Raw genomic sequence first — 26,596 nt, 5'->3', positions numbered from 1 at the left:
GAATTGTTCTGATTTTTAACTGGGTCCCCTAAGGGATAGTGGGATATAAATAATCCAAAGTGAAAAGTCAGGTTCAGGCTACCTCAGAGAAAAAAGGCTGCTCAGCTTGGTGAATTTAATGGCTAGAATGGTTTCATTGAATGTGGTTTCTTTCAAGAGTCACTTCTTATATCATGTCACTCTAAATATTAATTAGAAGTGGGCTTTTCAAAAGCTGATCTTTATATTGAAGTAAAGCTCTGCTTCACTTCTGGGTTTCCTTTGTTAAATATATGAGAAAGAGGTGGGATGTGCAAATCCTTATACAGAATAATATTCACTTTCCAGTTATTCAGTGAAAACAGGAACAAGCACAAATGAACTAGGCTCGTGACAAGTTTTTGGAGCACTGCGCCTTGCATAGAGAATGCTGAGAGCTACAGGTTGGTCATGCACCAAAGCAACAGAAACACTGCTTTGGTTAATTGACAGACAAGTAGAATCCAGGCTAATAACATGGCATGGCACAAAGCTTGAGGTGCTTTACTTAACCTCCTGTGCCTTAGTTACTGAAAGTGTTTAGCTTTCCTAAGCATGCAGATTGATTATTATTATTTTTTGTTTTTACTAAGGGTTCTTCTTACTATTAATTTCCTCAGCCTTCTGCTGTTTGTGAAAGGAGCTGTTAGTTATGGGTCAGCTTTAAGCTTTGGCTTTAAAGAGTCTTACACTGACAAAATGTTTTTCTTGTGAATCCCCTGCCCTAGGGTGTTGTGAATACCCTGCACCAGTATTCACTAGGACACTGGTAGTGTGAATTAGATTCATACTTCTTTTTCTGTGTCACTGCCTCTGTTTACACATCTGTGAAGTGGGGATAATAATGCTGTACTTCCGAGGGAATTCCTGGGTATGTTTGAAGGGATTCAGATCCTGAGCTCAAGAATGATACCTAAGCTGAGCTGAGACCACAGGTTGAAATGCTGGTTGTGCACCCTCAGTGTTTTCCTTAGGCTGAGATGAGCATGCTGAGTGACACATGTTGCTTAGATGGGATTGAGAAAACTGAAGTCATACATGGTCTGCATTAACACAAAATGTCCTGGGCAGGAACGTAGGTTTTCTGGTTTTTTTTTGTGTTTGTTTTTCTTCCAGGGGGATATCCTCTATGGTGGTGCAGTGCATGCTAACCTTAGCAGTCGTGCTCCTCTGGAGAGCAAGTACCTTATATTTAGTTACATAAACTACAACATAGGTTTAGATTCTTTAGGAAAAGGTTTTGGTATTTAAACTTTGAAGGTAAGGGTGGGAAAAACTTTCCTAGCATAGCTTAGCTATTTCATTGAGACCAGCACAACATCTTTTCCTAATGACCATTTCTATTGTATGGTTTCTCCAGTCCAATTTTAAAAAACCACAGGGAGCTGATAGTGTCTTGTCCTCAGGGAAGAGGTGATTGAACACTGTTAATGCAGAGGTGCCATTTTTACAGGTGATGTCACCTAGGAGCAAGATATGCCTAAGACCTGTCAGTTCTGCCCTGCCTAAGGAGGGTTGAGTGGGCAGCGCTGTCCTGGTTACAGCTCTGGCTCCTTCGGTGTCTGCCTCTCCAGTGGTGTAGGGGAATTATGGGGTGCATATATGTACGTGTGGGTGGGCAGTCAGTTCCCAAAACCTACTAGGCTGCTGGAATGGGGGGCCTGTGGGACCGTTGGTGACTGACAGTGCAGCCTGAAAGCATGGCTGGGGAGGGCTCTTCCCTGCTGTTGCTGTTTACGGGACTTCCTTGCTGTCCATTCCGCTTGCATTTCTCCAGAACACCCATAGCAGAAGTCTCAAGGTGATGATGCATAATTACAGCCTCACAGGGCCTCTGCTACCTTGTGGCTGGTCTCCTGTAGGAGAGGAGATAAAGGGGGGAGAGCAAGGAAGACTAAAAATTCCAGAGGTAGAAAAAAACCACAGGTAGAGCACATGAGAGACTGCATCTGCCTAGAACAATTCTTTTTTTTATATTTATATAGATAACATCATCTTTTTGGGAAGTCTATCACAGTCCCAGCAAATGACAGTTGAAGCTTTTTTTCAGACAACTGGAAGAAGCCTCATGCATACAGGCCCTGGTTCTTGTGGAAGACTAATCATCCTGGTATCTGCTGGAAGGGCAACACAACAGGACACAAGTAATCCAGGAGATTTCTGAAGTGAACTGATGGTAACTGTGATGACACAGGTGATCAGAGCTGATGAAGGGAGGTGTTCTCCTGAACTTTATACTTGGAAACAAGGAAGAACTGGTCAGGGATGCAAAGGTCAGAAACAAGGAGGTAATGAGGCAAATAGCAGGATCACAACCCTGGACTTCCTGTTCAGGAATCTGCTTGGAAGAATCACTTGGGAGATGGCCCTAGAGACAAGAGGGGTTCAGGAGAGCTGATTGATCTTCAGGGATTGCCTCCTTCATGCTCAAGAATTGTTCATTCCTATATGCAAGAAGTCAAGCAAAGGAGGACGGAGGCCTGCATGGATGAACAAGGAGTTCCTGAGAAAACTCGGAACAGAAAAAGGAAGCATGAAAGGAGCGGAGCAGAATCAGGTGACTTGCGAGGACACACAAGATGCTGTCTAAGTATGCAGGCACAAGGTTAGGAAAACTAAAACCCCTCTGGAGTTGAATCTTGTGAGCAACGCGAAGGGCTTCTACAGGTACATCAGCTGCTGGGAAGAGTAGGAGAAATGTGTACCCACTGTGTGGCAGGGAACTTGGTGACAAAAGACAAGAAAAAGGCCAGGATACTCAATGCCTTCTCTGCCTTGGTCCTTACGAGCAAGATTTGCTTTCAGGATTCCCAGGCTTCTGATACCAGTGGAAAAGTCTGTGTATACAAAGACTTACCCTTGATGGAGGAGGATAAAGTTAAGGAATACTCAAACAAACTGGGCATGCACTGTAAAACCATGTGACCTGATGGGATGTATCCATGAGTGCTAAGAGAACTGGTTGCTGTCATTGCAAGGCCAATTCTGTTATCTTTGAAAGGTCGTGATGATTGGAGGGTTGTTCCTGGGGACTGGAAGGAAAGAAACATCATTTCTATCTTCAGGACAGGCAAGGAGGAGGATTTGAGGAACTACAGACTAGTCATCCTCACCTTTTAGTTCCTGGGAAGGTGATGAAGCAAATCTTTTCACAAGTCATGCCTGACCAACCTAATAGCCTTCTCTGATTTGACTAGCTTGGTGGATGACGTAGGAGTTAGTGGATAATGTTTATCTTGACTTAAGGCGGCTTTCAACACTGTCTCCTGTAACATTCCCATGGACAAAGTGATGAAGTATGGACTAGTAAGTGGACAGTGAGACGGACTGAAAACTGGAAGAACTGCTGGACCCAAAGGGATCGTTGGAGTGAAGTCCCAAACACTTTTGCTTGTCTGGCATGTACATTGCCATAATGGATACTGTCTAGCCCTGGCAATTTGTTCATCTTTTTAGATTCACATACGTCTAGAAATCAAAATGCAATCTGCAGCCATGTGCCCATCACCTCTGAAGATGGCAGTGGCGATGCAGTAGGGGCTGTGTGTAAGGCTTACCTTAAGGGCCAAGAAAGAGGACAGTATCATAAAATGCAGTTAGCAAAATGGTAAAGATGATAAATAAGCATGGTATGTAAATACCTTTTTAAAGTAGATGCAGTTTCCAGGAGAAGGAAGGTAGAAGTTAAAAATTCATCTCCTTCAGAGCTGAGCTCCATTACACTAGGTTACTAAGTAACTTGCATTGTACCTTAGCTTGGAATTGGTCCTGCAGTATCGCATACATGTGCCCCCTTGCTGTGATCTGATTTAATTTCAAGTTTTTCAGATTCACCTCTAAGATACTCGATGGCTTCCTGTCATTATTGTGAAGCTTCCACTATATTAGTGCGTAGCTTTGTTCCTTTTCTACTCATCAGAGTCCTTGAGGTGAAAGGACCACCTTGAGGTCCTTTTTGGCTGGCAAGGGGAGTTGTGTAAAGAGAGAGAAGCTATCGAAGAAAGGCTGTGTTCTCTCAGTTGGACAGTTCTGGCCTAAAGCAAATCACCAACTTTTTGTGAAGAGAGGAATGGAATGAGACCTGCCTTGTGGATTTGTGCACCCTTAACTGTGAAGGACAGAGTTTCAGCATGACGTTTTCACTGTTGGTAGAACTTGACTTTTAATTCTTCATTCTCTCTTGTGTACTTCTAGGTTACGGTACCAAGGATATTTTGGAGGTGTAACTGCTTTAACAAGAGATCAGTTTTCCAAGGTGAATGGATTCTCTAACAGCTACTGGGGTTGGGGCGGAGAAGATGACGACCTTCGAATCAGGTAATAAATAACTAAAAGGCTAGAGGGAAATGGGTGTGAGAGGGGAAGGCATTGATTTAAAAAAAAAAAAAAAAAAAAAATCGGTGTGACTTCACACTTAGCCTCCAAAGGTGGAACACTACCAGAACCTTCAATTTAAAACAGTATCGCAGTGGGGATTTGAGTGTGAGATGCAGTTCTGTGAATGGTTTCCTCTTTAGAAAGGTTAGGCGTGCCTGAGACCTGGTCCTCCTCCTGACAGGACTGTTGTTTGGGGGTAGGGTTTCTTGTGGGTTTTGGGGGATCTTTTTTGGTTGGTTTGTTTTTTTGTCTCAGCCGCACAGTATTTGTATTCTTGCTTGGAAACTGGTTATAACTGAAATAATAAGACTAAAGACTGGGGTGTGATTTGCCAGAGACACAAATTCATTGAGCTCCAAAACTTTGCAAGAATGTGGGAGTGTTTTGGGTTTGGTGGGATTGTGTTTTTTGCATTCATTGACTACCATGATTTATTCCAAGCAGGGCTTAGTTTGTATGTGGGTGGTGTTAATGATAGTTAAGATAGTGAATAACTTGAATTTTAGAAAGACTGCATGTATGTGCATATGCCCTTTGCTCTTGTTAAAACTACTTTTTGCAGATGCGCCTGTCTAAGTAGTAAAAACTTGTTAGTTTGAGAGATTTAGTGGGACAAAGAAGTCAATGAAATTTTTATGTTGATCTTTTGCCCTTTGCCTAGGAGGAAACCTCTAATCCTGCATTGCTGTTAGTGAAGGAAGGAAAACAAAAAAGCAACAAAAAACCCCACAACCCCTCAAGCTCTGCTGGCAAAGCCTGTCAATTTGTAACTTGGGTGTACTCTGTCATTCTTCAGTGTTTATCCTTTTGCTTAAACATGCAAACAAACATTTGGGGGACATAAAATTAATACCCCTGGTAATATTAAATAATTACATTGGTGAAATCAAGTGTGTTAAATTTAGGAGCTCCTAAATGAAAGTTTTTCCCTGTTGTCAGTTCAGCTGTATCTCAAGAAATCTAAAAGGTCTACCAATGACATGGATTTCTGTCCCTTAATCACAACTTTTTTTTTCCCCCCTTTCTGTTGCTAGTTGGACACACCAGCTTCTTCTCTCTCACCTATTGGGAGCTGGCTTTTATAGTGGTAGGGGGATGGCTTGATACCATCTTATTCCCCAGCTTCCTGAGAAGTGTCACAGTTAATGAGCAAACAAAGGTGACTGTGGCGTTCTTTCAAATGTTCCTGTGGGCACCAGCTCAGCAGAATTTGCCGAGGGTCTCCACAATGTTTGCAAGGAGCTAGAATTAGAAGTGATGCTTGCTTGTGCATGGCACCTCATAACTTTGCAGCTGTTGTGGTCTTGGTGTGGAAACCAAATCGTATGACCCAGAGTGCACACTGCAACTGGACTTGGCTCATGTTTTTCCTCTTGGGTAGATCTTGGACTGGGCTGATTACAGAGTTTGCAGTGGGTAGGTAATAGGAAGCTTGCTGTCTCGGTGGGTGGTTGTACAGAGATCCTTGTAGCCTTCCTCTGTGGAGACAGCAGATGGCAGCATCCCCTTCAGTATCTTCAAGAATTGGGGACCGACCGGAGTTCTCTAGGTCCTACTGTTTTGCCTCTATGCTAAATGCGATGGTCTCTTTTGGGCCCCTTCCTAAAGCGTCCGTCACAAGGAGATTGTCAGATCATCTGCTTCATAATTTACTGCTACAAACAGTAATTGGAAAGCTCTAGTGGCTCAGTTTCTTTAATCCTTGGTTTCCTATTGCTCTTTCAGCTGCTGATGTGACTAGCAAAGACCTGGGCTATTCCTTAATTACGTTGTAATTAAGTTAACCCTTTCTGCTGACAGACCAAAATTATTGTGTTCCACAGATATGCATAAGGCCCAAAGCTCCAACCAAGCGCCTGATATCAAACACTGAAATCCATGTGTGGGGCTCAGTGTTTCTGGCACTGTTCTCAGAAAGAAATTTTTCTTCATGTCAACGAAGAAAAAAATTTGCAGCTGTCTGCCAGCTATTAAAAAAGAAAACAAGCTTTTTTTTTTAAGTGGAGAACTATCAAGTGCAGGAGTTGAGATGAACTTGTTGCAAAATGTGTGGACTCTTGCTATAGCCCTCCTAGGTTTAATAGACAACAGTACAAACTAGACCAGACAACGCTAATTTAAATGTACTCTGTTGTGTATGTGTGCTCTACATGATCTCTACTGTAGTAACTACCTGTTTCTGTCACCCTACTAGACCTGTTTCCCAGAAACACAACTCTTGAGTCGCATTTCTCTGGGAAATGGGTTGTGGAAGAGATGAAGATAGATGATGAGTTTCTTACAATTTTCTGTGCTTGCTTCAATTGCAACTACAAGAAATGAAATCTCCAAATGTTGCTTTTTTTCCTTAAGAGCTTGTTTATAGGTGACGTCTTGCTCATGGCACTATTGTTTCTTCCAGGGTTCAGATGCAGAACATGAAAGTGGTGAGGCCATCTGCTAATGTTGCCAGGTACACAATGATCTTCCACAAACGAGACCATGGTAATGAGGTGAATCAAGAGAGGTGAGTCAACAATAGTGTTCCACCTTGCATTGTTTTGGTATGTTGCTAGGAGCCAAGCACCTGGGGGCCATGTTCTTTGCTCTAGGCCAAACAGGCATTTTGTGGTACCCAGAGGCTCTGGGGGACACGCCTGTGACACCACTGTTCACAGCTGGCAGCTGTTCTGTATATAACATCTGCCTAGAATCAACTGGGTGATGTTCCTTTGAAACTTCCAAAGTTATACTTACATGAATATAATTTGAGCATATGATTTCAGAGATTAAATGAAAGGACTTTTTTCCCCATGTCTGACTGTCCATGCTGAGGACAGTAAAAGCAGGACTTTACATTCCCATAGATACAGAATGACTGTAGCTCTGCCTTTAAGTTTACTAGTGGGAAAGAGCTCAAAACTCCTTTCCTATGCACGTCAATGAAGGTTTTATCCTCTTTGTCCTCAGGATGAAGCTTCTACGTCAGGTATCTAAAACATGGAAACAAGATGGGCTGAACTCTTGTTCATATAAACTGCTCTCAGTGGAACATAACCCTTTATACATCAACATCACAGTAGATTTCAGCATGCAGCCGAAGATCTCATAAGGGCGAGCACCAGACAGGTTATGGCAAATGGCAACAGATTGTGTTTGTGGTTGCTGTTGACGACTCCCAGCATTCTGCTTGAAAGAGTACTTCAGTAGCACAGAAGAAAGTTCTTCTTCACAGCATCTAACTGATTGGTTGAGAATTTCCTTTTGAGGACTGGAGATAGGAACTTACCCAAGGGACAGGTCCTCACGTTTTTCTATGCACTTTCTGCTGGGACACTTGCAAAAGTGTCCTTGTTTGGGCTGGTCCAGTGGAAGGACTTAAACTAAGTCTCCTGAAAAATGTTTTGTTCTTGCAACTATTCCTAAACTTCTGATTTGTTGTAGGGGGGAAGGCAGCTTCACACTGCCGATACTGCCATGACTTCAAAAGGAACAGGCCAGTCTCTTCTCATTAAAAGCATAAGGATTCTCCACCAATTTGCTGAGAAAAGCTAGTTTTTTTCCACCCTGAGGAAAAACTGCTTATGTGTGAGGGAAGGGCAATAATCATAATAGGTGAGGAGATATTAAAAATCTCTCAATAAATACACTCCACTGAATTCAAAAGGCTTCTCTTGTCCTTCATGAGTTCAACTCACCCTGCAGTGGGGCTTCTGAAGTGTCCTGTGGCAGAATGAAAGTCTCAGATCTGTAGCAAGCTGCACGTGTTGTATGTTATTCTGGAGCGATGTGGAAGGAAATGCAGTGGCCAACTATGTCAGAGGGAAAGAGATTGCTGCCCACAGTTCTTAATTCTTGTTGGCCACACTGTTAGCAGAGTGCATATTTGTATACGTACCCAGGCCATTATTATTTGTGATTCTTGTTTTAGAAGATTGGTGAAAGTCTGTGGTTAACAAACAGTTTTAGTATACTGCAGGATTTCTGCTAAAATCTTGATTAGAGTACTTTGCTTTCCTTACTGCATTATACCTAACTGTCCTTAGACCTGCTTGTTGGATATGCATCCCATTCCAGGTAGATGTGAAGCCAGGGACATGAGTATATTGTTGAGTTTTTTTTAGAAAACATACTAAGAATTACAAGACAAAATGCAACTTCTGCTTACTGTAATATTGAAGAATGGTTCTCTAGCTGGTTGACGCATCATTCCAACTGCAGAGAAGGCTGAAGCTTTAAATACATTTTTCAGGTGTTAGTGGGATAGATGCAGCTTTTCAGTGAACAGGGAATTTTAGTATCTACAAGTAACAAGCAAAAATATCCTGTGTCATCCTTGCAAAATAATTGGACCTGGTAGGCAGGCCTACTGACTGACTTTATAGAGAAAGAAAGATTACAGAAAGGGGAAGGTCTTGGGCAGATGGCATCAGTCTCACAGTCAGGTGTGTACAAATGCATTCTTGCCAGGGTCGTGGCTCCACTGTTGACATGTTTGACTTAGTTTTTCCTCTAGTATTTCATTTCTCAGAAGTATTTTATGTTGAAGACAGATCAACCTTGAAAGATAATTAATGTCTGAGCAACAGCTGAAATACTAGATTAATTTCCCTACACTGAGCAGGAGGTTAGACTAGGTGACAGACTTGGGTCCCATTCAGCCTGAATTACTTACAGCTACAACACAAACATTCAAACACTGATGGATCAGGCCAGAAAAAAACAAGGACTTAAGTTCTGGTTTCAAGGCAACTTTCGCCTTTATTACACTCATTAAATATTCTAGAAAATCTTAACCCAAACACATAACTAAATTTATTTTACTCAAATTCGCAAAAAATATTTACAGAACTGTAACTGGCTTCAACACTTTTTCAAAATACAGCACATCAGAGGCCTGTCTGACAGAATAGCTTGCATCTCAATTAACACTTAAAAGTAAGAGGCAGGACAGAGCTATCCAGCCATGGAACAAAGGTTCCAGAAAACTTGGGTCAACTTACTGTCGAGGAGACCTTGATCCCCAAGGCCTGAGAACTGGGTCTGGCTCAGTCACTAGTTTTACAGTGCTTTGGCAATTTTTTTCAGTAAGCCGCAGCCTGTTTTAGTAGCTATCATACCCCATTCCTGAAGCCTTTCCTTCAAAATCTTATGCAAAGAAAAGTGAAATGCGTGAAAGACAAAAAGGATTAGTCTCAGGTGGTGCAAACTCCATGCCACAACAGGAGGTAGAGGCTGAATGCCCATATGCATGCTGCCATGCTGAGCCCAAATTCTGCTTCTGTTTGTATTCTCTTAAGAAAATGGGGGAACGTACCCAATGTCCACAGTGATGTTGGTATAAAGAGGATGCTTTGTCCTGGAAAGGAGCTTGAACTCTAATGAATTCATTCCATCATCCTTCCATGTTTTTCTGGTGTCATGTCGGGAAGCAGACCTGAAGAAGGAAGAACACCTGCAGTTAGATAGAACAAAGGTGATGTTTGCAGCTGAAGCTGCAGAAGAAACAGACTTCCAGAGGGGACAAGGGCTTAGCAGGTGGAAGCTGCTAGCAGAAAAGCCCTGAGAAAATTCTTTTCACGTAATACAGACTAAAGGTATTTTGTAAGACTAAACAGATTAGAATAAGTTCACACTGAGTATTCTAAACAAGGAGGACAATTTGGACTGGAACCTCATCAGCCAGGGAGACCAGAGAGGTGGCAACTACAGTCTGCAAAGAACCAGGAAACTCGCAGCAGCTTAGAGAGACCTTGGAGTGCAACACAAAGCTTGCAGCAATGGTGTACATAGGCTGCTGTAGGTAGGTTTTAAGACAGCGTTGTTATGGAAACCTGAGTTTTGACATGATGGGGAAGTCTGCACTGTGAGAAGCCTCCACCACACTTGACCCAACACCCTCCTCCAGCTCTTTTATATAAAACTGGGTCTTTGCTAAGGTCTCCCATAGCACCTTTCTCATGTCTTCAGACTAGTATGCTTCTTTCCACTATTTTAATGGCACACTGTAAATCCACACAGACTGAAGAGCAAGTTTTTATTACAGGGAAGTTGTAACAAAGCGCCTCTTTGAACTGAACTCTCCCTATTTACAACACAGGCAGTATTTTTTTGTAAGTTTTATTTCCTGAATAATTTTGATGCTTAAAGTCTGATAGGTGTTAGCTTCCTTGCTAGTACATGCCCTTAACAATAGGAAAGAAGGAGGAAACTAGGAGAAACCCTTCAAATGCAGCGACAGGAGCAAAATGATTCAGTTAAAACTGACTGGGAGGCTTCTTTAAATAGCCACATTAAAGCATAAAAACAAGCAGTGGCATTAGGTGTAGTTACTTCCTGTTCTGAGGAAGATGATGGTAACAGTCAACCTGCCACAAGCCAAAGAGTAGCCTGCGGCCCCCCCAGAACAATTACCTTCTCCAAGGCTCTTGTGTCTCTGTCTCTGCATTGTAGTCCATTACTTTGTAGCGTCCAAGGTGAGGTGATGTCCGGACTATTTTCATTCCTGCTAACTGAATCCTTTAAAACAACAAATAAAATCTTTGCTTAGACACAAAGATGATGTTTCTAGGCTTAGTTATAGGGAAGTTCAAAGTCAGAGATGACTTTTCAGTGTTAGTGCAATCAAAGCAAAATGCAGAAGCTGAAAGAGTGAGTTTAACACCACAGTGCCATGTTATTTTCTCTATCAGGTTCTAACCAGGCTTGGGCTAGAAAAGCTCCCAGCTGCAGTGCACTTTGACAGGGTACAAAGAGGATTATAGCAAGCAGGGAATGAACAACAGCATACAGAGCCTTCAAGAGCCATTCCCACTAATCTGACGATTGAGCATTATTTTCACTTCCGTGTAAGAGCAGAGCTTTTACTGCCTAGAGGTCCATCACCTAAATTTAAAAAAAAAAAAACAACACCCAAACTTGCAGTTTCTGAAAGGAAGCCAGTCCTGAGTTTCAGATACAGATTAAGCCTCTCTCTGTTCTTTGAGAAGTGCCATTCACTCAGATGGCCTGATTAGAGGACTGGCTTCATAAAAGATTAGTGATAAACACAGGCACCAGACAAACAAGTGTGAGCTGCTCAGCTGCAGGCCAGTTAGATAAGAAAAAAAGTGAACCAAAGGCTCAGAATTCCATAACAGAGCTCCTAAAAACAGCATTTTGGGTGACTTTCAAGCAATGCATTGCTGATGGTGGCATCTACATTAGTTTACCAATAAAAAATGCCTGTAACTGGGCTAGAAAACATCTGTTATTGCAGGGCAGCTCTTATGCAGAGAAAATTCCTGTGAATGTAAGAATGAATGTTAGCTCAATTGAGGTTATCTAACCGGCATGTTGGCAACATTTGATTGCCTTCTCTTGAGATCTGGTACAGCAGCAAGCTGTGCTTAAGCTGGAATGTTATAAAGCTGAAAGAGGCTACAGAACTGAAAATATTTGTTAGTCTAGAGCCATCAACTGATTACAATACTTCATTGACAGTACGACATACTATTATTTCAGACTGAGTTTTAGACGAGGTTTCTTGTTTTCTAAACATAAGCTTATTGCACATTCAATCAAAAAGACAAGCAAAAGCAAGAACACCAAACTAGCTTTGCTGTTACACTTTTTGCATGGCAAGATTAAACTAAAACCATAATCTGGAGCAGTTAATACATTCATTTACTGTTAAGAAGAACCCAACAGACTTCCCTGTAGTTGATAATGTTAACACATAAGCGGGTCCAATTAGAGTAGCGTTTTCTTCTAACAAAAGGTGGATCCTGCTGTTTGCTAGGACTGTTTGCTAGTAGACTACTGCAGTCAGCCAACTATAAGTAGCCGTCAGCATGTTTTTTCCACTAACTCTGTTTTAATAAGTAGTATCCCCTTTACACAGGACCGGTTTGGTTTTTTTGACATGTCAATGTCTAATTTCAAATACTAATTTATTTTGTTACTACACGGTAAGAAGTGCTTGAGCACCTCCTAAAATCCAAGTCCCGGTAGGTGCACCAAGCTGGCCATTCAAAACCAGACAGCTGATTCATAACTTTTGCACTTTGACACTTCAGTATACGACTAAATCATTAACAGGCACTGTCCATGGCCTCCATGTTCCTATGGGTCAGAACATTGCTAATCATTAGTATAAGTTTTCAGAGAAACAACATATCATTTGCTTCCCTTCAACAAAGAGCTGTTTTGGGATCTACATAACCTACTTGTCTTAAGAGATTTCTGTAAGGAAGTGCACTCTTATGCATAACTGGCGTGACTCTCTACCACTGGTACTGAAAACCACATTAGATGCTTAAGCTCTACTAAGAACAGCTGAATAGACCCAGCATTGTAGTATTTGATTTAAAGATCTATTTTCCTGGCATTCTATTCCTTTAGTAAATGCTGGCACTCTAAACAATCATACACCCTTTCAGTTAGCTTTCTCTGAAAGGAAAAGGAGGAATTCTATGTTAGAAAACCTGACTTTCAATTCCCAGAAGAATACTGCTTTGTAAAAACTCCTGCAGTCCTTGAACAGAAGATTCCACTGAAACCATGTAACTTGTCACACTGTGCAAGACCAAAAAACCACACAAGGCCTTGATTGTCAGCTTAGTTTTATAAACTCCATGAGCTTGCCTCAGTGCAGGATGATGAAGATGCACAGTGCAACTACAAAGCTGAATAAAAAAAGCCACAGCCATGATTTTGTACTTGAAGAATTCGCATTAGGCAGAGTACCTGGAACTAAACTCATTGTATTGACTTCTATAGCATGCTGCTGCCATGGCAACTAAAGTACAAGAAAAAACATCAGCTCTTGCTGTCACTGACTCACAGTAATACATAGGCTTCTCCATCACCCAGCATTGAAGACGTTAGAACGCCTTGTGTTCCTTAATTCCAAGTATTGGTGATTAGATAATACTCAGAGCAACCTATATGCCCAACATAACTTAAATTCCCAACCGTCTGAGAATTAAGAAGTACCTTCTTGGTTTTCTTATTCGTCAAGCTTGCAGATTCATTCCTTCCCTTGGGGCAGGTCATGTCAATGGAGTCACTTGTCAACTACTGATGGTTATAACCCCTTGGACACACTCCAGAGCGACTGAAGGCACAAGGATGTAAAGTAACATTCCACCCTCCAGAGTCTGAGGAGAGCTTTGTCCTCCCAGCACACAATGATTAGATTCATAGATTCTGAGTATTTTCTGATATTAACCATTCCCAATGCCAACAGCATTTTGCATTATAACGACAGTGCAAGCATATTAAGGAACAACATCTTGGTTCCTTTCGCAGGGTAATGCTACGTTTCACTAGCCAGCCTGGTTCTATTTTAAGCCTGTCCTGTGCATTAATACCTTGTAGCGATGTCATCATTTTCACCACCGCTGCCCCAGTATGTATTTGGAAACCCATTCATCTTCATGTAATGTTCTGGAGTCAGAGCAGATACACCTCCAAAAAAGGACTTATATGGCAGACTAAAAGATAAAGAAAAAAAACCAAAGAATCAATATTGAAGGATAATACCAGTCCTCCACAAATTAATAGTGTGATCCAAATCACGCATGTATTTATTAATCACGTACCTTACAGATACTGTCATGACAAAGCCAAAACCAAAAATAGCAAAACCAGGGTAATTCCTATTATGCACCATTTCTCCTCCCCTCACCTCAGCAGACCAAAGTAAAGCTGGTTTTAAAATTCACATTTTGGGTTAGTTCAAAATAACCTGCATCCTATCACACATCTTCCACATGATTCAGTAATTCCCACCCTATACTTTTATTCTGGAAGGAAAGGCATACAGAAATCTGCCAGACATTTGCCAAGCTGAGCTAACAGTGGAAGAGGGAACTGCAGGCAAAGAACTGTTCAAGATTGCATGCTTGGGTCAAGAAAACCCTTTTCTGGGGAAGTCACTACTGCAAAACTAACAAACAGAAAACCTCTTAAAGGCTGTATCTTTCACTGTCCCCGTTCATACTTTCTATGCAAAAAGTGAACCAATTAGGATACATACATGTACATGGAGGCACTTACGTGTACTGAAACTTATCCATGGCACTAGCCATATGCTTGGGATAGTATTCATCACAAACATAGAGATTATAATCATTCTCAGGTACCAGGTCCACATCGTGCAGGACAAGGCAGTCCCAGTCTTCATCCTTCAGGGCTTCCCGGACACCAACATTAAGCAGCTTTGCTCGATTAAAGGTACCATTCCCCACCTGGAAAAGAAAACCTACATTTCTTCACCAAAACAACAAAAAGGATATCTCAATTCAAATTTATGTTAGTAAAAAAGCCTTATTCAATCAAACGACACCAGAACGAATCAATACTGGCTGCAAATTTCATGCCCTAGACTCTGAAAATTTCATCTGCTCCCTTCACAATATTCTCAGCAGTTGTAAGCTTTGCCGTGTCAGGGGCTATATACCGTGGGCACATGAAGAAGGCTGACTTTTAAGAGACCGGTAAGTCAATCCTCAGGTGTCCATCTGCACATCAACACTTTTGCCCCAACTACTGCTTAATAAGTATAGAAACGAGAAAACAGATCTTGGTCAAACAAAAACTTCATCTGCCTCCCAATCAACTATCAGTTTTAATTAACGAATCCAAAACTTGCTCACTCAGCACTGATCTTTTGCAACACCGGTACAGGTCAGTTAAAAATGGCTGTTTGACGTGTAGAGGTTGCCCCACAGCAGGGTCAAGCCAGATGTTTTTATTTGATACAGACTAAAAAATACCCAACTTCACTTTAGCATTTAGTCTCAACAGTTTTGCTCAGCTACAGACAAACCACCTTCTTGAACAGCTGAAAAGACAAGTTACCACTTAATGACTACTTTATCCCCCTAGAAGAAAAAAAAAAGCATAACAGATGAATAGTAGAATTATGATCTTGACAAGTGGTATGATATTTCAATCATTAGCAGCCATGGACATGGGACAGCATATAACTGACCAGCTCTAGACCCATGCATGAAATGGTACTTCCACATCAGAAGATTCACATTTCTTGTTCAGAACCTAACTCTTAACTGTGAGGCTCAGCTACACCACCAGGCACATCTGGTTTAGATTTACCTGCTGTATCAAGTAGATACTGTAACTGAGCTGCTGACGCTGCAAGAAAGGATGAATATAGTAAAGAAGATGGTGAAGGTACTTCTCCTGGTTCCTGTATGCTACAAGGATGGCTGATTTGTAGCGGGCCAAGCAGTGAGGTGGCCTGTAGAGGCCACCAGACTGAACAAAAGGATTTTTTTTGATGATCATTCTTTCACTAGGGAGCAACTTGAAGGTGATGGTTAATGGACCAACTGTAAGGAGAGACAGAAAAAAGAAAAGGTCAGTGATGTTTCTCAACCTTCGTTCAAGCCTATGAGGTTAGCTATGTATGTTTACTACTTGAGACACCAGCCCTACCACAGAACAGTTAACAACGCCACGCAGGTGTGCCCGCAATGACTTCCACTACTGCCTGCTGGTCATCTCCCCACCAAGGGGTGCCAGGCTCAGCACCGGGCCGCCAGGCAACCTGTCAGAGGCATCCCGAGTCCCGGCACAGCCAGCAAACGTCATCGGGCTCCTGCACAGCTTGCTTTTTCCTGGTATTTGTCTCCCTACTACACAAGCAGACCTTCTGTCTTTTGTTGCTTAGATGGGATCCTTGAATAAATGTATTCACTGTAAGAACAGCATTGAAAATGAATCAAGATAAGCAGACATATCTGCTTTTGCTACCCGTATGGAAAAAGTCTCTAAGCCTCTTTCAGAGGAGATTCAAGGACAAAGATCTCCAAAAGGATAGTCAGCAGGTTGGGGCAGAAATAGTTTAAAGCCTGGATGAATACAAATGCTTTAGGAAATGTTAGCTTTATCTTACAAAAAGTTTCGAGTTCAATTTGATATTATAATCACATGCCACAAGGGCTGTATTTGCTATATTATTTAATTAGTGATAAGCAGGCAGTACTTCAAAATTCTGGGATAAGCAGACAACAGAACTGAAAAGAAAGATGGGAGATGTTACATTTTTGCGAACAGGCACAGGGTAGCAAAAGAAACTACATATGATACTTCCTCTATTCAGCACCTCGATTTTAAATGCAAAACATACTGGATATATTTACAGCTTTTACTTAACTAAAAAAATATTTTGCGTTTTTATCTGAATTCTTGCATTCTTCAGATGGAAAAAGCTTGACAAGTAAGTAAGAAAGAATCAATATAAAATGTCAATCACCATTTTGACACGTCTCATATTGTAACAATATGAGCAAACAAATTCTACAATTATTTAAATGCCTGTCCTTCTGGGTAGCGAGAAAAGTTTCCAGAACTAGCAGAAGTCATATTTATACAGAAATTAGTGTATCTTAGTGGTTTCCAACCACTGTCAATTTCTAAGAAAATAAAATACACATGCTGAATAAGATTAAAATCCATTATTTAAATGAACTAGGAAGACACCTTCACCTAAATCAATTCAAAGGTGACCATTTCAAATGACAGTTAAGTAGGACCAACAATTTTCTGCAGGCCATTCTATCCAAAGACAAAATATTTTTTTGCACCAGAAGCCTGCGAGACAAGTTGTTAGGATTTTGTTTTGTTTTTCAAAAAGCTGTAAATAAGATTTTCTTTTCCTTCCATAGTTAATCCTATGGCAGTCTTAAAGCAAGTTTTCAGAATCTCGTAAGTCAGACTCCCACTGAAATAAAATATTCTCTCAAAAAACTTCTGATAATGAAGCCTGAGAGAGAAAGAGCAAATACTTAGGCCTGGTGTTTAGTAGCTTTTGAACAATGAAAGGTATGGGTGTGTCTTAAGTTCTTAAATCTAATTTAAAATCTAATAAAGTATTTAAGCAGGTGAGTCCATAAAGTACTTCTTCCAGCGCATCCTACATTCAAGTCTCTGCTACGATTCTAACCAAAAAAAAAAAAAAGTTCACCCACATCCTGTTTAACTGACACTAGAAGGAGGCAACATTCCTCCACTGTTTTTTTTTTTGGGGGGGGAGGGGGGGTGTTTGGTTTTCTTTTTTGTTTTTTTTTTTTTTTTTTGTTTTGTTTTTTTGTTCTGTTTTGTTTTGGGTTTTTTTGTTGTTTTGTTTTTATTTTTTTTGAGCACTAACAAGGCTTAGGGACTAAATTTGGCATAAGATTCAAGCTGTTCACTCAGAGCTGGGTAACATTTTGCTAGTACGTGGAAGTTGGTATACCTCACATTTCTGATGGACAAACCTATACTCGACAAGTGTCTCCTTTTCCTTTTCAAGGAACACACATAATGGCATTTCCTGAAGGTTGGTCTGAACAGCCACTGATCCCATTCCTCACACTGTCAAAAAGGTCTAGCCACTGTGAATCCCACTTCATGGGTTTTGTTGGTTGGGTTTTGTTTGTTTTTAAAAGGAAAACTTGAATTTTGCTTGTCAGCAAGTTCGTGAAATAGCTCACTCTTAAGTATCACTTCCCAGTCCTTCCCCAAGTATCTAAAATGCAGGGGGAATTTGATTTTGACTGTGTTACCCTCAGTAGGAAACTGGAGTACATCGCCACACCTTTGTACCTGAAACAGAAGAGCAGTTCATCAGAGAATCATGCTGTGGGCCCATGAATCTAGGTCACATTCATTGTTAAGATTTTATTATGTTACTACCTACTTCTACGCAGACGGTTTCCTGTTCTGCCTTAAAGACCACCACATTTCAGTGCAACATTAGTTTTAACCTGTAATTTATGCTGCTTTTTAGATTTATGAACTCTCTGATTATCAGATCTTTTAACTAAAGCACCATTAACCACTGATTTGATAGCAACTGGAGCTTGTTAAAGAAGTGTTATATTCAGATTGGATTTCAACTTCAGATCATTGCTCCAAAGAAAAAATATAAGAAAGGGAATTAATCGCTTTGTTCTCCCACAAAGGCAGGGTTTTGTTTTCTATAATACAATCAGGGCTCTTTGTATTGAAGAGTAAGATTCTGTAGCAATAATCCTTAAATTCCAAAAAAATCAAATCTAAATTTGAATATAAGGGTTTGAGTAAGATAATGTGCAATAGTTTTACTCTCGTCGTCTCCTCCCATACCCAAACCTGCATTTTTCAGGTTTTTCAAGACATCGTGTTCTCAGAAACTGCCTGGCTCCATACCTCAAACAACTCAGCTTAGAAACTCCATCGAGTATACGCCAAGGAAAGACAGAAAAAAGAAGTTAGTTTGAGACTTACATCCCCAAAACCTCGGCTGCCCTATTCTCCTTGGCTACAAGCTAAATTCTGGCTCTCCTTCCTGTCCAACAAAAGGCTAATACACTGCAATCCAATTAAATCCCAGAGGTGAACAGTGCAGTTGCAGATTGGACCAAACAGGGAAAATTAAAAAACTGATAAAGCACAGCTTTGGGAAAAGAGGACAAACGTATCTTAGGCATGCTTAAAAAGCACAGGATCCCAATTCAGACAAGATACAGAATCAACACCCTGAAGTGCCTAAGCAATTTCTCCGTGGCCTGGTTCCTAAGCTCTTTCTGTGCCTGTACCATCACATGGAGGGCGTTCGATTAACATGAAACTTTAGTGTGTAGAGTTAAAACTCGCAATTCCCCATCTGTATTGTTAGCTGGTGCCAGTGACAACACGCTCCTTTCTAGGCCACACATTTGACTATCACGGGGATCTATTGATTTTGACCAGATCTATCCCATCTTAAGAAAGAAACTGTATGACTTCTAAACTCCTTGCTGCACATTTAGAGTTAGCATCTATAATTACTGAGTTCAACCACAATAAGCAGAATTTACACAAGCTAAACACATAGGAACAGCAGCATGGATGAATATCTCACTAAGAAAGTGCACCACCACTCACTACATCAATAGAGTCGTATTTGTATAATTCTACCATCATTTGAATGCAGGAAAAAAAAAAAAGGTAGACCAATAGCCTTAACTTAAGCACCAGTTTCTAATGACAGAATACAAGGCTTCCCCAACTGCAGCTGAAAATAAATCTCAACATTACCATCTTTTTGCTTCTCTTTAAATCCAAGAGAAGAAACTCTAGTAGGAGAGCATTGATTAGGAAATGCAGCAGGAGCTGCTCACTGCCACAGCAGATGGTCACACTCATGAAAAGGTTATGACAGATGGGACTGAAAGGGAGAAACTACTATAAGAAGGGCTTGGAAAAAAATTCGTCCATCGCATGAGCATATTTAAAAAAAGCAGTTACAGACAGAACTTTCAACTATTAAAGTCCTCAACGGCCAAACCAACTTCTTCAGCATATACCATGCGTGAAATAAGGTACCTCTTTAAAAAAAAGAAAAAAACAAACAAGAGTTTGCCGAGTCTTCTAGCATCGAGCTTCCTCCTGGTAAGAGGGAAAGATGAACCAAAACAAACAACACACCTTGCATGCAATGTGAGAAAGTCAGATTCTCAATTTAAATGCACAACTCTAGCATATAAACACTTTGCTTTTTCCAAAAAAGCAAAGGAGGAAGAAACAAGCAACTGATTATTTGTGTAGAAAGTTCAACCTCTAAGGGAACGCAATTTATTCACAATATTAATGAAGACACTGAATATCTAGTACAATGCTTTTCAAGCTGTCAGTCACAAAAGGTTCAATGGACACCACTAGGCATTAAAAAAGCAGCATTAGTCAGTGAGAGCCTAGTTCCTCCAAGGCAGAGATGTTTAGCAATTTTACTTTAATTCACAGCCCTGGAAGAAACAAGATGCTGTAGATTCAGGAGGTAAGAAAAAGGTGGATGAGCTGCAAGCTGATCTTACATTCAAACAGTTACTGAAATGATCTACTATAAGTGGAAAAAGTGCTGCACTTCATAAATGCCCTGATGCAGAAACCATTTAAGCCATTTGGCGTTCTTCCAGTTACTTTAACATGCTTTGGAGTAGACACAGTGACTTATTACCAGCTCTGAACTGGAGACTGGAGTCCTCAAGAATTGATTTGAAATCCTATTTAATGGAGTTTATGAAATTAATACTAAAAGGCACCACTCTCTCTGATATAATGCTTACAAGAGAGATCAGTCCCAGAAGAGAACATACCAACCAACCAAGACATTTATAAAGTATTTCTAGATCTATTCGTACGTGCCTGTGACATACAAAACAAAGGGCAAATACCTTACAGAGCAGCATGCATTTCTCAGGGGGTGTGGGGAGAACAACACCCAGAAGAGGTGGTTTTGCCTCGGATTTTTGGTTTCTGTCTGTAACATTCTGTTTTCACTTTAGCTTTGAAGTACCACATGCAGGCCCAGCCCCTCTGTTCTCATCACTCTCGGGGATGGGCAGAAGTGTTATTAAGATTTCACAGCTCTAAGAGCATTGATTTCTTTATTATAATTTTACTCTGTCTGTCTCCTCCATATACGTCACTACTCTTGCTTATCTGATGGTCTGCAGGCAAGCTGCACAGAATTGCATCTGGTTTTGTTTGGTTTTGTTTTTTTTTCTTTTTTTTTTTGATCAAAGCTTTCTCATTTGACTTTTCAGGACAGCGGATTCTCATCAGTAGTGGAGACAAGTAGGGTGCAGGCATGTTTCTGCTGTGCTTTTTCAAATAAAACAATTAAGTTGGAAACACAGAAGGTCAAAATTGTGCAGGTAACAAAATACAATCGTTGGCACATTTTATATAGGACTGCCAAGAAAAAAGAAAAAAAGTTACTTGATATTAACACCATGCACCATTTTTACTCTTGTTCTACAATCTCTATGTAGCCAAATCCTTAATATCAGAAGTTTTTAGATCAGAAAAATACTTTTCCTTGCATAACCAATACAAGTGAGTTAATTGACACAAGAAAGTTTTGTCAGTTCAAGTATTACATCACTGTAACACTTTCAAAGTGGAAAAGTTTGAAAAATATACAACTTACATTTACAAAGCATCCTGCGTTACCACATACCAAAGCAGTTATTTCAAATACTACTGGCTTATACCTACCAAATATTGGTGACTGCACTGAGCAGTATGGCATAGCCTCTTCATTAGGAGCTTGGGTAAACAAGCTGAGGTTTGTATACACATCATGAGTTTTTGAGTAATCCAGAATGGGACGTGAGTCTAAAAACCCACGGAACACATTTGAAGGTCCACCTCGGTAGAGTATCAGGATAAATATTGCTTGGAAGACAAACAGAAACAGCAGGAAACAAGGATTTTCCACACGAGAGAGGGACATAGCTTTTAGCCCATGCTCTGGCATGAGACGGGTGAGGAGTTTTAACCGCCTTCCGCGAGCTGCCGTGCTACCTTCAAGGCTAGATCGCTGGGCAGGGAAAACCTCCTCCTCCTCCTCTTCTTCAACTTTCCGAGGCGGCAGCCTGCTCTTCTAGCACGGCTTCGCCGGGACGCTCGGAGCCACACCGCCCTTTCCCGCTACCAGCCGGCCTGAAGGAGAGAAAAACCTGTTTCAAACACACCCGGGGCAGAAGAGCCGCGGGGGCTGCGGCACCCGAGCCCGGCAGCCAGCACCACGGCCCGGGGAGCGGCGGTGGCCCTCACCCACCCTCACGCCGGCCCCCGCGGCACAGCCTGCCTGAGGCGGAAGCAACCGCGGGGCCGGGCGGCTCCAGGAGAGGCCGGCGGGGCAGGGAGCAAGCTCCCCTGTAACCCTCCCACAGAGGCTCCCGGCCTTCCCCTGCTCCGCCCCGGCCCGGGCTGAGGGAGGGAGGGAGCGAGCGCCCTCACGGCACGGCCGTTACCGCCCAACCGTCACGCAACGGCCGCCCGCCACCTTCTGGCGAGACTACAGCTCCCAGCATGCGAAGCGCGGCAGGGAGGAGCCCGGCCGGGCAGCCCTGCCGCACGGCATGCTGGGGGATGTAGTCCTCCGGCGCCCTCAGCGGCCGCCGCGGGTGGCAGAAGACAGAGTTATGAACTGCTCTGGGGCTACTCCTGAAGGGACCGCGGCAGCGCAGCCTCCGCAGCGAGGCACCGCCGGCCATGGCCTCACCGCCCATAAAAATTTTGGCTCTTGCACCCTTCTCTTTAGTGGCCTCCCATCACACTCCAAGGGGTGGCCACCAGCTGGGCCACCAGGCCCTGAGTGCTGGCTCATCTGCCGGCACGCCTGGCCCCAAACCAGGTGAAGCCTGGGCTGCTGTGTGCCCTCCAAATGGGGCGGCATGGCAAAAAGCTGGGGGTAGAAGGGTGGTAGGGTTTATACGGGGAGCTGGGAGTACTCTTGCCTCAGTGCTGAGCTAAGATGTAGGGGACGCATCTATAGGAAAGTTCACCTCAGTCGTTCTGCTGCGCAGAACAACCCATTACTCAATTAAAGTGGATTGCTTAAGGCCTGGATGTAAATTGTCATCATTTCACATTTACTTTTAAAATTAAATTTACTTTTAAAAATGAAAAATGTATTTAACATATTTTTTTGCCTGGGCAAAGTCTTGCTCTACTGAAACCCAGTGCTGCTGCTGCAAAGATTGCTTTCCTTGCACACCGCTGTGCGTCCCTACCATTTACGTTCTCCCTGTGCCGTTCCCTCCACGAGCATGGCAAACCCACCCTGCTTGTCTTCCCCCCCATAAAACAAAGCAATGCTTGCTGTTCCGCAGCAAGTACAATGCCACGGACAGGAAAGAATTAATCTCTGCGTCAACCATGGAACAGAGGAACCAAGATTTTTGTGATATGACCTGGGGTTGCAGACAGGAACTGTTTTAGAGCCTGGTACTGCTTTGTGCTTTATGCTTTGGTTGCAATCCTCCCTTGGGTTGCAGGAGGAAATGGTGAGGTAGGAACAACTTGGGCAAGGCGGTTCTGCCTCTATCTGTCTCGGAGGCAGGGAGAAGCTGGACCAGCTGGAACTGTCCTGTGCTGGCGCCTCTGCTGACTTCCTCAAAGTCAGGGCTTAGTTGTAAAAATCGTCACCTCGTGTCTGTTCCTGGGCACAAGCAGCAGGTCAGCTGGAAAGGCAAGAGCCTACCCCAAGCTGTATTTTTACCTGTGTGTATATATGCTCTCAAGACTGCAAAATGAACGTACAACTAGTCAGATCAACTGCCTGCAGAGGAGCTGAACAGCAAGTGTTTCTGAGCTGAATCTCCAGGAAATTCTCTCTCAGGAGCATTCCAAAACCAAATACAGTTCCTCTCCTTCCCCGTCAGCTATCATCCCAGGAACATGTGGATCAGAAACCACCATAAGCCTTTTTCTCACAAGAGGGCAAGGAAGTATGGACTGGAGAGCAGAGTACATATGAGAACTTCATGGTGCCAGCAGGTCTGAGCCTTTTCAAGGTCACGGTGCTCATGTTTTAAACAGAGCGGTGGAAAGCTGGAGTGTGTTTTGAATTAAAAATGAATCCAATTATTTAAATGCAAAAAAAATAATTTAACCGCCTCCACCAAAGCGTGGAAGGGAAGCGGCGGGCATTTTAGCAACCCCTGCACACAGATTTATTGAGGGCAGTGGTGGAGGAAAACAATGTGAGACTGGATCTGTAAGAAGCAGGCACCAGGCTGTCTTCAGTCAAAGGTCTGCCTTTCGCATTTTCACACGTCTGCCTGAGAAATTAAATTGAATGCATACAAAAAAAAAAAAAGACAAACACCATCTTCAACAGAGCTTGAAATTAAGTTTGTGTGAGAGCCTCTGGATTGTCCCAGGGGAGGGGGGCTTCCCCTCCCTCCAAGTGCAATTTCACCTCCAGTCAGCCCTGAACGTGATGAGAGACTGAGAAAAGTACCTCGCACCACTTAATAAGATTCATTCTTGCTTGCTCTTTCCCCTTCTCCCCGCCTTGTCTCCTGGGGCCTGCACCAGATCCCTGTTGAAAATGCAGCAGAATTGCTGGGAAGCTTGGCCTTGAAAATGCAAGGAGGGGAGGAACGATGCGCTGGTGTAACAGTGATACCAAGCAGGGTGCTCAGGCAGTGTTGGTCAATGTCTCTTATCCACTGCCCTCCCGATCCCCAGGGTTTCTGTCAGGGGAAGAGGAAGGTGGCATTAATCCTTGCACAAGCATTGTAGAGGCTTTCAGGCCCACAGGCAAGCAGAGCTGCCCCTCTTCTTTGGCGGGGTGATGGGGTTTTCTAGGGTGGATGTTTCAGGTACCTTTGGCCATGGCGCTTCTTTCTTCAGCCTTTCACAGGCTGTTTGCTTGCACACTGCACGTTGCACTTTAAGCAACACCTTTGTGAATGTGATTTTTTAATTACGTAAGTATGTATTTGGCTTGTACTCTAAATCGTACTCTTTAGCTTGTACACTAAATTTTTAGCAATGCTTCCTCAAAAGAGCCTTAAAAGTGCTTCCATGTTTCTGGGAGGAGGGTCCTTTGTTGTTTTTAAAAAACCCCAAAGTTACAGATAGCTGATGTGATGCACCTTGCCCAAAGGACAGAGTAAATCAGTGAAAGCATTAGAAACAGGACCTGAGTCTACTAGCTACTCCCAGGCTTGTGGATTAGCCAACAGTGGGCTCCTGTCAAATATGTCTGTCCATTCTCCTCCAGTCTGGAGATAAAAGGAAGAACCAAGAGACCAGAGTTGTTTTTCTACCTGATCCCACTGGATTGACATCTAGTGCCCCAGTGAGAGTTTATGCATTTTTTTCCAGTGGGTTGTAGCCTACAGGGACTGGCAGAATCAGGGACTGAAATAGCGTGCAGTTGGTTAGGAAGATTAAGCCTGGTAATGCCTTAGCCTGTACTCAACCTGTTGGTGCTGCTCCTGGGTGTCTCCCCCTTCCCTCAGGAGGTGCAGTGGGGCTGTATTGTAGAGGGCCACAAGCTACTGCCTTTGCCTGCTTCCTATTGCTTCCTATCCTGAGCAACCGGCCCTCCTCCAGGAGGAAGGAAGTTGAAAAATGTCTCTTGAGAGGTTTCATGGCCTCCAGAACCACCTGGGAGTGACTTTTCACAGAGCAGACAGGCAAAATGGATATATTTTTCAATCAATTTTTGCTGAGACCTGGGATGTAATATGTACCCACATCCCTGCAGGAGATCCCTTGTGTCTTACCATACTGCTGCCAGGAGAGCTTGTCCTGGCTCTTCCCAGAGGGGAGGACAGTGTGCAGGAGCTGGCTGGCCCAACAGAGCTGGAGTGGATACCGTGCACGCTGCAGACCTCATAACATCACCCAGTAGATGCAGCTTGCCATTGCACCTTTCCCCTCTCCCTTGTGATGGAGAACTGACTGCCTGCCCTATGTTGTCACCACCACCCACTTCTGAGCTGTGGTCAGCACCTTTAGAGGGCAGTAATCTCAATAGGAATTGTTTGTTGTCACGTCACCAAAATGACAGCTTGCTGCTAGAGACACCATAAGAATATGGAGTTCAGGCTACATTCTCTTGTCTCCTTCTGTCTCTTTCCTTCATCTCCCTAAAGTGGGCATTGGTCTCAGGGACCTGAAATGTTTTTGCTTGAATTTCTCATGTGGCATTTGGGTCAGATGAAGACTGAAGGGAGTACCCTCAAAATGAGAACAACTAAAACTGATACATTCTCAATTACAGAGTCCGCTGTGCTTTCCTGGAAAAGAAGTAAGCACTTACACTGTGAGACAAGACAATGGTGCAATATTGTACTATTCACATAATATTTAATAATGCTCTAGTACCATTCAATATAAATAAATAACCATTAAAAATTACTTTCTTGACATTCTCTTTCCTTTGTCAACAGTATTTTCTGCAACAGGAAATGTTAGTAATATTCATTGGTTGTTGAATTGGATGAATCTCAGAGAACGTGAATATCAGATACTAATATGCTAGTAAAAACCAGGTGCTGGGATGTCTTCTCTTCTTTAAACACTTCAGGCTTGATCTGCAGCCTCCCTCCTTATGGCATTCACTCACTGCATTCACTTTCACCGAAGCCTGTAACTCTGACCGCTGCTCCACCACTGGGCTCTCCCACCCAGCTCTGCTAACAAACAGACATCTTAATTTGTGGCGTCTGTAATTCGCCTGCCTTTAGCTGATACACCTTGGCCAGCAGCGGTCCTTGCTGTCCCTAGGCTGCTCCACAGGCAAAAGTGTATTTGTGATGAACAGGTCCAAATGTCTGCTGGCCTGGAGTATCAGCTGTGTACATCCACGCTGTCCATGCAAGGTCTCGGTCCTGCACAATTTAGTGACTGGTTCTTGATTCCTGGATTCACAGAAACTCCTCCGGAGGGCCAGGCTGGGGCA

At 42.7% G+C, this 26,596-nt stretch overlaps 2 protein-coding genes across 16 annotated transcripts in view; one reads left to right on the top strand and one right to left on the bottom strand.

Moving 5' to 3' along the window:
* Positions 1–8,522, top strand: part of B4GALT4 (beta-1,4-galactosyltransferase 4) — a 30,403-nt gene extending 21,881 nt beyond the window's left edge. The window contains exons 5-7 of the mRNA XM_054197664.1: positions 4,213–4,335; positions 6,797–6,901; positions 7,345–8,522. Of these exons, the coding sequence (XP_054053639.1) occupies positions 4,213–4,335; positions 6,797–6,901; positions 7,345–7,486 (370 nt within the window). The 3' untranslated portion in view covers positions 7,487–8,522. The remainder of the gene's footprint in view (positions 1–4,212; positions 4,336–6,796; positions 6,902–7,344) is intronic.
* Positions 1–22,177, bottom strand: part of LOC128908047 (beta-1,4-galactosyltransferase 3-like) — a 43,688-nt gene extending 21,511 nt beyond the window's left edge. For 2 of the 15 annotated variants that reach the window (XM_054197558.1, XM_054197550.1), the window contains exons 1-7: positions 21,950–22,177; positions 21,385–21,831; positions 15,475–15,710; positions 14,416–14,606; positions 13,728–13,850; positions 10,789–10,893; positions 9,692–9,811 (exon numbers count right to left, since the gene is read on the bottom strand). In XM_054197558.1, coding sequence (XP_054053533.1) covers positions 9,692–9,811; positions 10,789–10,893; positions 13,728–13,850; positions 14,416–14,606; positions 15,475–15,710; positions 21,385–21,646 — 1,037 coding nt within the window. In that variant the 5' untranslated portion in view covers positions 21,647–21,831; positions 21,950–22,177. Of the gene's footprint in view, positions 1–1,840; positions 1,875–2,971; positions 3,051–8,653; positions 8,676–8,709; positions 8,934–9,109; positions 9,812–10,788; positions 10,894–13,727; positions 13,851–14,415; positions 14,621–15,474; positions 15,711–17,927; positions 17,968–20,558; positions 21,079–21,384; positions 21,832–21,945 lie in introns of those variants that run through there. The other 13 variants (XM_054197614.1, XM_054197597.1, XM_054197619.1 and 10 more) reach the window with 13 other exon arrangements.
* Between the last annotated feature and the right edge of the window lie 4,419 nt (positions 22,178–26,596).

The sequence above is a fragment of the Rissa tridactyla genome, chromosome 1 (assembly GCF_028500815.1).
Source record: "Rissa tridactyla isolate bRisTri1 chromosome 1, bRisTri1.patW.cur.20221130, whole genome shotgun sequence".
Classification (NCBI taxonomy): domain Eukaryota; kingdom Metazoa; phylum Chordata; class Aves; order Charadriiformes; family Laridae; genus Rissa; species Rissa tridactyla.
The sequence above is the reverse complement of the archived record's forward strand: the minus strand, read 5'-3'. Positions and strand labels throughout refer to the sequence as shown.